We start from the raw sequence: 13,866 nt of genomic DNA on the forward strand, positions 1-13,866 counted from the left end.
CTGAGGTAGCCATGAAAACTAGATACTACATTATTTTCATATCTGGAAGTTATTCTAGCCTTCTAACATGAAACCGAGAATAAAAATATGGAGAACATATTTCTATGTTCTACTATCTACCACACAGTTGGCCTAGACTTGAAAGACACCTTATATTCCATGTCAATACCAATACCCAAAGACAATACTAATGTTCCATGTCAGAACTGGCTTCCACACCTGGCCCAATACTAATGTTCCATGTCAGAACTGGCTTCCACACCTGGCCCAGACCTTGGCCGAACATTTGGCAAACCAGAACCTTCTTGTATTCACTTCCACATAAACCACTTAGGCCTAGCTACTTAGGATATAAATGCTTGTGTTTTCTTGGTAGGCATTACTAAGCAGAACACTCTACTGGGGGTGGGAGAGCAAAGTAACATAGGCTTCCTCCATTATCCAAAAGTAGAACTCTCCAATTTGGTATGATTTGGTAGGTAATATTTTTTAATCCGATTACATGTAAAATTTTTTCCATAAAAACTACCAGATTAAAAAAAAAACTACCAAATGGTTATTCAATTTTCAGATAGTGGGAGAAACCTACATAGGAAAGAAGATAAAAAGCAAATTGATAATATTCCTGTTTTTTTGACTTGTCCCTCTTAACTATGGAAATCTGGAAGTCCCCCTTCTAGTCTTTAACACACCAACTTTTGATTCCCTTTCCTCCACCAACATCCTATATATATCTGCTAGTTTAAGCTGGTTAACTACATAAAAGGTGAACCTCCCCCCCCCCATAGTGTTCAAAGAAATAAGGTTCACCTGAATCAAACTCAAAAATCCATCACTTACAAAAACAACAAAGAACCTACAGATGTTTCATTAATGGAAGATTTCTTTGCAATCTTTTGTGAAAGGACACACTGGGGAGTTATATTCAGTGAGAATTTCTGTTTTATTCTGAAATCCATGAAACATAAATCTTCAGTTAAAATATTCTCTGCTAATACGGGTATTCAAGCCCTTGCATTAGGTAATTTATTCTTAGTTATAAATGCACAATGTAGTAATTATTACTATTAATTTTTCATAAACGCAGGCTTCCAACTTCAGGTATAAAACTCAAAGCAGGTGCCTTTAACATAACTTACCTTATCAAGCAATCTTATTTTGGTAAGCAGTCTAATGCTTGTTAGTGTTAAAAAGAATCATCCTGAGCACTCGCCCTAGTGTCGGGGGTAAATATTTCCACAATAACTAACGTGGGAAGAACTCCAATTGGGGAACAGGATGAAAATTACAGTTCATTACTCCATTCCCAAACACTTTTCAAAGTGATAGGTTTTCTCAATCCAGTTGGATGCCTCAATGAATTAGTCCAAAGCTCATACTTTTATTATAGCACTTTCCAAACTGTTTCGTTTCCCTGTCGGTTTTCATCAACAGAGTATGTCACGATCACGGCTTTATTTTTTTCTGAATTGCCGGCGCTAAACACTGTTCCACACATCGCTGGTACTCAAATATCTGAATGAACACTAAATGCCAGCCCACGAGGCAGGCCCCGAACGAGCACTTAGGTCAGTTGTTAAAACAGATCATGGAAAGACCTGAGCTCAGACTGGTCGCTACGCTTCCCCCTCTACGTCTCAAAACCATGAACAGGTTGGAGAAATGGTACTATCCACCCAAGAATCTCCCCAAGTCCCGGCAGAACGGGGTCTCAGACCCACTTGGACCGCTTCGGCCCTCGGGCACCAAGCACGACGACAGAGGGGACCGGGTTACAGAACTCTGCTCCAAGTTTAACTTAGACAACGACCCCCAACCCCAACCAGGCTCCACAAACGCTACACTCCAGAGACCAAGCCTAGGCATCCGGACCTTCTCAGTAGGGAGGCGCCGCGATGCACTATGGGAGTCGTAGTTCCCCGGTGAGTTCCGCACCCGAAGGGCCCGGAGGGCCGGACTCCCGCTCCCAGAAGCCCTCGCGCGGGCGCCTCGCCCAGTCCTGTCACCTCACCTGTTCTATGGACGTGACTGTTTCCACCGAGTCGTCCTGCAACCGCTCCCGCGCGTGCTCGGGCCTCAGACTGTACAGCGGCTCTGACCAAACAGGGGAAGAAGATGGAGGGCAGTAGTAGGTGAAGGAACTCGGAGAAGCCATGATCAGGAGAGCAGCGGGCCGTGTATAGGACTCCGCTTCGTCAAACAACGCGTATTGAAACTCGAGCGGGCTAAGGCGCTACGGCGAGCGGGTAGAGTCAAAAGTATTTTGAACGCGAATCATCCTCCCACTTATATATCTTCAGGGAGTGAGTTACCGGAATGTTGCCGCCCCCCATTGGGCAGGGGAGCTGCTGCAGGAGGTTCAGCTTCCTGGTGCTCAAGGAAGAGAGGATGTGAACATCTGAATTTCATTTCAGAGAGACTGTGTAGATGCCTCTATTCGTTATGCAAATTAAACACTCACATTTCAACATTCTGCAAATTCGCACTTAATTGTAAGTGCAGTAGTTTGTAGTTTCGGTTGCCTAAGAACCCAATGAGTGTAACTTTAAAAGCTTTGACGGCTCTCCTCATTGCTTCAGCTATCGTAATAGAATTATTGTGCACCTTTGAGCCAGCAGCTTCTCAATAAAGGAATTGCCATGCCAGTACTCAGTGATGGAAGGAAAGGGCACTGTTTCTGCTTTGCCTTTGGGATTACAATGCAGTTGCAGGAACTAAAATGCAGTAGAAGAAACCATTATACATGAAACAACCAAGGAAATGTAACAAGGTGTCCCCAGGAAAAGGGGAGGCACCAGGTTCCCTGCCCCACGTAAGGGAGGGTGGAGCTGAACAGGGAGAAGTAGCTGGTGAGGAAACTGGGGAAGGAAGGAAGCAGGATAGAGACCCAGAAGGTGACTTGGAGGAGGCATGTGAAGCAGAGAGGCATGTGAAGAAACTGTGCTTGCTTTTTGGTCCTGGATTGATTGAAACAGATGGGTGAGAGACCCATGGGGAGGTTAACAGTGGCAGCTTTTATCTTGATTTTGATTTTGCTCTTTTCCTTCCAGACTTGTCTGTTACTGACCCTTTTCTATGGGTCACAGCCAGAAGGTGCTTTAGACTTTGGCAGGCTTTTAGGATTTGCTTTGGGACCATCCTGTCTGACTGGACATTTACCCATGAGGGGATGGGTAACTTGGGTGCTTGATTTGGAAACTATATTCTTTGTCTTTTCGGTATTGCACACTACTTGTATTCCAGTAAAGGTCTTAAATGTTTTGTCTTGAAAGCAGAACATATTTAGAGCCAGCAGGTTTGGGGGTGCCCCTCTCCCTGCTCTATAACAGAAATACTCATTCAGCAATATAGAAGCACCTACTATATGTCAGACGCTGTGCTAGGCCTTAGGAGCCACTCATATGGACAAAATGAAGAGTGCAAGAGGAAGGAATAGCAAAGTTGAGAAGATACATCACAGTGCTCTCTACAGATGTATGTTTTTTTTTTAAGATTTATTTATTTATGCATACAGAACTGGGGTACAGGCCAGAGGTGTGAGGTGGGGTGAGAGGATTCACCAGAGACAGAATGGGGAGCAGAGTATGCAGATTGACTGAAATACACTGCTGAGGGGAGCAGTGGATAGGTCAGGAGAGGTCTGCCACACAATGTGGGTCAGCTCCCTGTCTGGGGATCAAACTTGTGCTACCATGGAGAGCTTCATAGAGCTATACTTTAACCTGTTGTGCCACCAGGGAGAGCCCAGATGTATGGTGTTTATTCTGATATTTAATCTCTAAGTGTGGGATCAGTCTCCCTAAAAGGGTCACATAAGCTTTCCTCCATGTGCCCAAACAGGCCTTTTGTTAACTTGGTAGGGACTAGAGGTCATTGGAGCCCCTGTAGATTTATTACTACTTCAGGCTACAGATTGTTTTTAGTTGAGAATGATGAAGGCCCTAGAAGCCGAGGAGTCCTTCTCTCTTCCCTAGTGGGAAGAGAAAACACTGTTCCCTCTTTTATGACCTAGAATAATGTCATTTGTGGTGTCTCATCCAGTAAACATGTCCTCTCTGAGGATCTAGTCTTTACTCTCAGAGTAAGGATAAGGTAACCCCCTCTGTCACCAAGTCTCTTCTCTCCTTGATGCCCCAGTTCCCTAAAAATAGGATAAATTTCTCTGGTCAGCTCCACTACTCTTTAGAATTTACAACTATGTAAATTTTCCATATGCATCTTATTAAATTGATTGCTTTCCCCTTACTAACCTTTGATGCTGATTTGACTACTCATCCAGACTGAGAAAACCCCAGAGGGGTGGGGGATTTTTCTCCTGTCCCCTTAGCAGTGTTCAGAATTAAAGTTATTTCTTTGGAATGGGGTTAATCATCATATATACCTCCACTAAAATAATGTAAAAGTTGTGACTTTGGGATAGCTTGCTACCTTTGGGTAAACAATAGAAAGGAATCTCTTTCAAAGCCTACATTAAAAAGATCAAACTAGGGCCCTCCCTGGTGGCACAGCGGGTTAAAGCACATCACTAAGAAGCTAAAGCCACTTCTGCATGAGTTTGATCTCTGCCTTCCGGGGAGGTGATCCAAATGGTTGGCAGACCTCTCCTGACCTGCCTGTTGCTCCCCTCAGCAGTGTACTTCGTGGATCTGCCTGTTCTGCTCCCCACTCTGACTGTGGTGAATCTTCTCACCACCCCTGTACCTCTGGCCGTTACCCCAGTTTTGTATGCATAAAAAAATAAATCTTTTTAAAAAAAAAATTCTGAAATCCGAGAAGACCTAACTGGCTTCAAGCTTGTAAACACTAGCTCCATGCCCATTTTAGTAGTACTGTTGACAAGTCCTGTAGGTGGCGAACTGTTACTAAATCTGAGAATATGTGAGACTGTGTGGGTTAGGATCACAGATGTGACTGCACTATGCTTCCCTCTCTTCTAACATTTTATTATCTTTCCCTTTGTTTTGCTTTGGGAAAAAAATTATATAAGGTCTAGGTGATATCTCAGGATTCAGTCTTCTTTGTAAAGAGCTGCTTTGCTGGCTAGAAATTTAAATGGAAGCAAGAAAATTAAAATGAAATAGAAATGGAAAGAATAGCTGGAACAGTTTTATAACAAATTGTTACATCTATTACAGGTACAGCTAAAGCAATTGCAAATTTTATTCAAGAAATAGAAATTCATTTCTGAGATGCAGTCTCCTCTGCAATGGGATCTGAAAGATGTTAAGAGGGGGCACAGCAAGAGTCTCTTGCAAGACAGTGTCTGTTCATTCAATAAATATTTGAGTACCTGTTATGCACTGGACTCTGAGCTAAGTGCTGAAGAGACATGACAGACAAGCCAGACCAAGTCTCAGCTCTTACGGACTTCATGATTTACCAGAAGAGACATTAAACAATCATTACAGAATTGCCTATTTCATTACAGTTGGGTGAAATGGCATGAGGCAGAAAACAGCACAGGGCTTTCTGAAATTGCCCGGTGACAAAGAATTAAGGTAATCTGGAAGCTCAGGAAACACAGGATGAAATGAGTTAACTATCACAGTGCAAGGGAGGACATCTCGGGCAGAGGAAACCCATCACCACCCAAACTAAAGTGAAACAAAGAAGGAAAAATAGGAGTTTTATATTCTAGGTAGCATCGAAAAGATTGCTTAGTGTTAAATCTCCAGCCCCACCCCTACCCCGGTTGTTTTTCCTCTGGGTCTACTGAAACCATGGTTGGAGAAGGAGAATGAACATATATGCTGACGGTATGGCAGGAAATGATGAACTTAAAGGAGACAGTCTTAAGGATGATTACTAATAGAAACTCCAGATTGAACTGCAGATGGGTTGGGTTCACTTGTTTTAGTGACTGACATTCTAAAGTATACTGAATTTTAATAGTTTATTTAAATAATAACAATAAAGGTATACCATGGGATTTTGTACTGCCTTCAAGAAAAAAACTTAATGATGCAAACAAGCCACTAGAGGTCGCTTCTAATCCTAAATGGACTTGACTTACAAATCCTGATGTCTGCATGAGTGGTTTCTTTTAATATCTTTTGTTGCATATCTTGGAAAGTTTGGAAATTGATAGACTCACTTGTCACCCCAATAAGTTATGGGTTTCCTCAGTTATGCGTTTCCTCCCCTGCATTTACTTCTCTACCAGCATCGATGGTGTCCTTCTCTGTGGTAGCTGACCTTCCAGTCCCCTTGGATAGAATGACAGCTGAATGCTTACCTAGAGTCAACCTCTCCTCCTCTCCTCATGTGCCACTACAGGCCATTGCTCAGCAATTCCCTTTACCTCGCCTAAGATATCAGAGTGTACCTGTACTTAAATATGCCCATCACCCCCAAACAGGCTTTTCCCCCATTTTTAGGGGAAAAAAGACTTTTAACCCTTTTGATTCCACCCCTCCAGCTACCTCCTCACCACTCATTTCCTCCCTATTAGTGTATCCAATTCCTCTTCTCCAACTGTTTCTTGAACCCATTCCAGTCTGGCTTCTCTGTCAGTTCTTGTCAAGTATCAATTAAACTTCATATTACAAAATCCAAGGGGTAATTCTCAGTCCTCATCTCATCTTCCTACTTGACCTCCTAGCAACATTTGACCCTTCCTCTTGAAATACCTGCTTGTATTGTCTAGCACTGGCTTTTGGTATATCTTTATCTCCTCAATGTTCTAAGTTTAGAGCACCCCAGGTTTCTCTATCCACACTCACCTATGAGCTCAGATGGTCTCAATGTTTTAAACACCATAGCAAAGTGAAAACTCCTCATCCATAGCTTCAAACTAAAAGTCTCTCTTGAAATCCAGAGTTCATATATAATATCCTACCTGCATTTTCATTTAGTTATATAATATGCATTTCAAAACATATGTGCACAACAGAGCTGTTAAATTCCCTTCCAAACTCTCTGTTATGGCAACTCCATCCTCCCAAAACTCTAAGTAGTTTGAGTTGAGGCCTCTCTTTTCTCACTTCCCATATATCTTGTTGAGATAAATCTAGAATCTGACCACTGCTTACCAACCCTACTGCTAGCATCTTGATACAAGCTGCCATCATCTGAAACTTGTATTCTTATATTCAGGAAGAACCACATATGGCCAATGGACTCATGAAAATATATTTTATATATTTTTAAGATTTGTTTATTTATGCATACAGAATTGAGGCACAGGCCAGAGGTGCAGGGGCATTGAGAAGATACTTCAGTGACAGAGTGGAGAGCAGTACAGGCAGATCAAAGAAGTACATTGCTGAGGGGAGCAGCGGGTGAGGGCGAAACAGGAGAGGTCTGCCAGCCATGTGGGTCAGCTCCCTGGCTGGGGATTGAACTCTTGCTGAAGTGGTTGCAGCTAGCTTCCTAGTGCTGCACTTTAACCCGTTGCACCACCAGGGAGGATCCCCATGAAAAAATGTTTTATATTACATATTCAAGTCAAAACCAAATCATACCTATTAGAATAGTTATCAAGAAGTTAAGAATACAGCTGCCCCCTGCTCCAGCCCAGCATGGTGACACCGACCCAGCCTCCCTCATAGTTCCTCAGGAATCTGACCCATTTCACTATGAATGTGGCACCATGCAGACCGTGGGTCTGACTTGGTACCATAATGTTCATGCTGGGCATCATCATCATTCTCAGCCAGAAGGTGAAGTGCAGGAAGGCAGACTCCATGTCTGAGAGCCCAACATGCAAATCCTATAAGTTGGAGCTTCCCTCCTCAGCCCCTGGAGATGGTGGAGTGTAAAACCAGCCTGGCACACCTCCACTGCTGTTCTACCTGAGTGCAGGAGCCTGAAGACCAATTGGAGGCTGTGGGGACCCCAGCCTCCAAGGAGGGAACCCTTCTCCAATGAGCCACCCCACCCACCACGAGACTGGGAGCCAATGCACCCTGATGTCACTTCCCAGGCCTTGGCAACAGCGATCCCCAAAGAGCCCATCTGCATCCCAGATCCAGGGAGTCAGGCCTCCAGCTCTTGGGGGCTCGGAGTCTACCCCCAGACCCTCAGAATGCCTGTGTACTGCTCTCCTGCACCTCCTTGTCTCCTTGAAGTTTCCTTTTTCTGCACTGTCAGTGTTTATGTCTTGAGCTTAATAAATGTGCATTTGGGTTTTTTCCCTGAAAAAAAAAAAAAGTCAAGAATAAGCATTGGTAAGGATGTGGAGAAAAAGAAACCCTGTGCACTATTGGTGGGAATGAAACCAGGGCAGCCACTTTGAAAAAAGAGTAAGGAGTTTCCTTAAAAGATTAAAAATAGAACTGCTATGTGGTACAGTAACCCCACTTCTGGGTATTCTCCCAATGAAATTAAAAACACTAATTTGAAAAGATACATGCACCCCTATGTTTGTTGCAAGACTGTTTACAATAGCAAGGTATGGAAACAACTCTGCCCAGCAGCAGATGAGTGAATTAAAAAAACGTGGCATATAATTTGGTGATAGGAAGCTCATGGGGATTACAACTGAGATGGGGAAAGGCACAAAATTATGTAAAAATAAATTATTATATTAAAAACTTTTAAAAAAAGATATGGTATACATAAACAGTGGAATACTACTCAGTCATTTAAAAAAATGAAATCTTGCCATTTGTAACAATATGGATGGAGCTTGAGGCGACTAAGCTAAGTGAAATAAATCAGAAGGGAAAAGACAAATGCTGTTTACTCATTTGTGGAATATAACAAAAAGCAAAAGTGATCAAACAATACAACAAAAATAAATCCTTAGATTCTGATAACTAAATGGCAGTTACCAGAGAGGAAGGAGCAGGGAGGGAATAATTTGGCAGTGGATGATAACATTTGGTGGTGGGTGTGGAATGAAATACAAAGTTGCTGAGGTAAGAATGGCACACCTGGCCCTCCCTGGTGGCTCAGCGGGTTAAAGCACTGCACTAAGAAGCTTAAGCCAATTTCTCATGAGTTCGATCCCCACCTGCCCAGGAGGAGATCCACATGGCACTGCAGACCTCTCCTGACCCGCCCGCTGCTCCCCTCAGCAGTGTACTTCGTCGATCTGCTCCCCACTCTGTTCCTGGTTAATCCTCTCACCCTCCGCATCTCTGGCCTGTACCCCAGTTCTGTATGAATAAATAAATAAATCTTTAAAAAAAATGGTACACCTGAAACCAACAGTGTTATAAATTAATGTTACCTAAAAAAAAAGCAAATATGTTAATATGTACCATTTGTAGTTAGAAAACTTGCAATATAATAAATATTCTTTGGTAATCATTCTTAAATAATTACATTGGAATTTGGAAATTATGATGTTCTATTTTTATTCTCATTTCCTGTAGCACACAAAAGGAAATCTAGAAAGTGTCAGATCACACTAAAAAAAGAATGACTTTCTGAATATAAAATGATTTCTTGGCACAGAAAATAACTGAGCTTCTCGGAAATTACTAAATCATCAATTACACGTATCTACATTATTTTACTATGTCATATATTGATATAAAATTAATCACATTATGCATGATAGTCACTACACAGGGTCTATTACTGAAACCCACTATGAAATAATTGATTCAGTCTTCTTTTGGGTTTATCATGATAAAAATGACTTTACCAGCAGATGCAAAATTGAAGCCATCTAAATAGCATTGTTCACATTTGGAAATCTGACAAATGACCTAAAAGCTTTTGAGAAGCAGGGCCAGAAGTGTACACCCCAGAGCCAGATTCTCCCACACACCAGGCCACACCGATTGAATTATTCTCTGGGGCCAGGGGCCAGGGCATATGCATTTTCTCAAAGCCCCACCTGTGACCCCCATAAGCTGGTAGAGTTGGGAGCCACCACAAAACTTCTTTTCATATACACAAAGAATTTCTCTTCCCTTCCACAGCAGGGAGTTCCTGCTGAGATTTGACAGCCCCCTTCCAGGCAAGCCCACACAACTGAGTTCTGAACAGTGGAACGCAGTGAAAGTCACATCTACCACGTCGAGGTCTGGCCCTTTAAAACCTTTTACTGGATCCTCTATTTCTTCCTTTCCTCTCTGCCAGCAAGAAGTCAATGCCTACTTCAGCCCACTTTGCAATAGAACTTCCTGTCATGTGCTCTAAACGTTAAAAATCTTAATTACCAGAGATCTCCAGGGTTTGATTCAAAATTATTTTCTGGACAAACATGGCAACCTCTTTCAAATGTGGATTTTTACCACTCCTTTCAAAAGACTTTTTGAGGTCTGCATCCTCAGGCACCCCTCTCCCCTGTTGAAGTTTCCTAAAGTTTCATCTTTCTTACCTGAGTGTTGTGAAGCCCCTCCTCCTCCCCTGCTGTCTACAAGAGGATCTTAGAGGTGAAAGGGAAAACATGTGGCCTTGATGTGTGAGGGCCTGGGGGTGTGGTGCTGCTCAGTCCCTAGCTGGGAAGCACAGAGCTTAAAAAGAGCAAGGCTTTTAAATTGCTTCCCACTGTGGGAGGCTTTTTTGGAGATAATATACCTCTGTAACCATCCAGGGGGCAGAAGTGACTCTGTAGGACCGTCATCCCCATTCCCACCTCCTTTCTGCCCATTAGACTTTACCTGAGGAAAAAAATAAATCTATATTTGTGAACCCTTTAGACTGAGGGGTTTATCTGTCATAGTAACTAGCATTAACACAACCAATACATACAATGACTCATCTCTGGATCCATTCTGAAGTGCAGGTTATATGTTGTCTGGCATGTCTAATAGGGCACACACTGCTTGGTTGGTGGTTTCTAATCGTGTCTCTCAACTCTAGTGTCATAAAGGGAAGAGTCTATTCTAAGACTATTCTATTCGAATCCTCCATATCGACAGCCTAGGTTACCTATTAGGAAGCCACAAGAAAGACACTAAAACTTTAATTTTGGTTTCAAGAGAATGAAATCATTCCTAATAACTATATATTCACAGAAATTATCCAGTGAGGGCCCTGGATTTGTTTCTTGTCAAGGTCTAAACTGTCTCCTCAAAATTCACATGTTGAAATACTAACCACCAATGTGTCAAGAGGTAACTATTTTTGGAAATAGGGTGTTCAGAGGGGGAAATTAAGGTAAAATGAGGTCATATGAGTGGGCCCAAATCCAATGTGACTGGGGTCCTTATGAGAAGATTAGAACACAGAGGCAGAGAACATGTGAACATGGAGAGGGCCACGTACAAGGAGATATCCTCCGAATAAGCTAACCTTGCCAGTGTAATCAATTCCTATTTAAGCTGCCTGTGGTACTCTGTTATGTTCACTTGAGCAAATACAGTCTGAAGATGTTGGCCAGGAGACAAAGGGCACCTGATTCGGCTCTGTAGGTCATTTTGTGTTAACATCAATCACAATCTGGGTTGTTGCCATTGGCCCCAACTCTGATTTGCATGTTCCTGACAACTTGTCCTCTGCCCTTTTTTCTTGTCATTTCAGAGCCTTTCCAAAGATGTGACAGACGATAGTGCTGAGGTGATGGAGTGGGGGTGTCTATCCTGTTCTAACCCCAAGTCAAGGCAGAAATCCTTGTAAAGGGTGAGCACATCACTCACAGCCACCCAGTGTTGGAAACAAGGGAGCGAGCCTGGACAAGGCAAAGGATTACCGCTGAAGAGTCCTGTGGTCTGATGGTGTTAAGTCCAGCAGGGGGCTGCCTTATCAGTGCACCTCCAGATACTTGGCTATCGCTGTGTACACTGTGGTGCCCTTGCTGGCTGATTAATCAGGGAGCATGCTCAGTGTGGAGTGTGGGATGTCAGGGAGCAAGGGCAGGCTCTTGTCTCTTTGGTAAAGAATCAGTATAATTGTAAGACTGATTCTTGAAGGGTCTAGCATCTTTTCTTCAGGTGTCTCTCAGGTCTACTGAAATATGCCCTAGTGGAGGATGCCAAGATGTCCCATTGAGTGGTTGAGGTAAGGGGATAGAATTAAGTGTTTCCTTCACAAAAGACTTGGTCACAAAAACAAACTTAGCTGTCATCCATTACTTTGTGGGGTTCTGATGCTCCTACACAGACATGCATGTGTGTGCGCGCACACACACACACACACACACAGGGAGTGGGAGGGAGTGAGAGAAAGATAAAGTAGCCGAGCCTGGAGGAGAATGGGAATTCTAGAAGCTGGGACTTCTAGATTATTCTCCTCCACCCACCCTTCCCTTTATTTTAAGCAATGTACTGAATATGAGGTCAGCTCATTATGATGAAATACTCTCAATTTTTTATGAGAATGAACATTCATTTCTCTGGAGCCATTCAGGAAACTTTGCTCCCTTTCTTCTCATGCCTAGAGAAAGTCATTTCCTTCAAAGTGAAGTTCCTTCTTGGACTAGGTAGGAACTACCTCAGGTCTCATCTTCTCTGTTTACCTGACAAAAGCAAGTAAGCACAGTTACTAAAGGTCCCACAGCTAAGGCAGCCTGTGGAAAGAGTTAGCATTCACAGTACAATACCCATCTGGCATCAGGCGAGGTTAAACCTGGGTTCTGTGGTGTGTGTGGCATGGAGGAAAGTCACAGCAGGACAGGTCCTGCTTCTGTGACAGCATCACTGACACCTGTGGGATATACATACCATGTACCTATACACACACACACACACACAAAATGATGGGGAGGGAGCAGTTCTTCCCTTGGTATTTATTGAGTACCGTGTCAGTCTATGCTAAGTCCTTCCACACATTAGTGGGGTTCAATAACAGACTCAAGGTTACACAACTGGGGAGTGGAGGAGCTGGGACTGGAACCCAGGACCGGCCAACCCCAGACCCCACAGCACCCAGTGTGAATCCAGTGAATGGAGGCATACCTGAACTCATAATGGAATCCACAGGATGTTCTCTTAGCTTTTATTCTCATCAAAGTGGCCATCAGATTCAGAATTTTTCCTTCTTTATTAAACACTTGGCATGAAATAAAATGCTTCAAGTCAAATAAATAGATTTACCACTTTATTTCACCTACTACTGAGAAATACATTCTCCATCCAATTCTCAGCTTGAAAACAATCAAACACAAGGTTCATCACTTTTTAAGAATCTTCTGGGCTAGTCCTGATCTCTCCTGATACTCAGTGTTAGGAATAGAAAATTCTCTAGACTCCAGAGAGCATTTATTTGCCTTTCTCGGATGCCAACACATTCTGTGGTAGTAAATTAGGTCTTGAAAGGGGCGCACTCACTCCTCGATGCCGCTGGGGCATTCCTCAACAGGAATACTTGGTGGTCTGAAATAAGGCATCACCTACCTGAGCACCCATCCTAAGCCACCACCAAATGGACTTCCACAGGCACAACACTTCCAAAGGATTTGCATGTGAGATGTTTTTACATCATCTGTCTTTTCACTGGCGGTCAGCAGATATTTGCCCTCTTTAAAGTAAAACTGAGGGGCTGGGGGTGGGGGGGGACGAAGAAAGAAAAGCTGGGATGTTTGGTGGGGTGGGGTTAGTTGTGGACACAGTCACACAAGGTTACAGAGAAGCCAGGTGACAGGGGTGGAGGATTTTAGGAACGCACTAAGTGTTCCCCGAGACAGTGACTTCAAGAGCAGATAGGGCTTGAATTGAGACCCTGATCTAGGCCTTCAGACCTGGGGTGAGCCCAGGTAGGGCCACTCCGGGAGGGGCCCGACCCCGCCCCTGCAGCGACTGCGGCTGCCGCTGGGATGGGGCAGAGTGAGGGGAACAGATTTGGGATGGGATTGAGGAAGAAGTGACGAGATCCGAAACCCGAGTTTGGCAGAGGTGGGCTGGAGGGCGCTCACCCCAACTCCCCATTCAGAATGTCTTTGGAAAACCAAAGATGATCCCCCCTGGAGTCCTGGGTTCTGGCACAAAGGGTTTGGGAGGGGCTGGCCCGCGCCGGGTCGGCGCACCCCGC

General features: G+C 43.7%; 1 protein-coding gene and 1 pseudogene across 1 annotated transcript in view; one reads left to right on the plus strand and one right to left on the minus strand.

Annotated features, from left to right (window-relative positions):
- Nucleotides 1-2,246, minus strand: part of LOC101628464 (protein farnesyltransferase subunit beta) — a 52,770-nt gene extending 50,524 nt beyond the window's left edge. The window contains exon 1 of the mRNA XM_004681779.2: nt 2,012-2,246. Within this exon, the coding sequence (XP_004681836.1) occupies nt 2,012-2,155 (144 nt within the window). The 5' untranslated portion in view covers nt 2,156-2,246. The remainder of the gene's footprint in view (nt 1-2,011) is intronic.
- A 5,274-nt stretch (nt 2,247-7,520) lies between these two features.
- LOC101629608 lies at nt 7,521-7,760 on the plus strand (annotated as a pseudogene).
- The last annotated feature ends 6,106 nt before the right edge of the window (nt 7,761-13,866 follow it).

This window comes from Condylura cristata, unplaced genomic scaffold (genome assembly GCF_000260355.1).
Source record: "Condylura cristata isolate star-nosed mole 26May11 unplaced genomic scaffold, ConCri1.0 scaffold00013, whole genome shotgun sequence".
Lineage (NCBI taxonomy): Eukaryota > Metazoa > Chordata > Mammalia > Eulipotyphla > Talpidae > Condylura > Condylura cristata.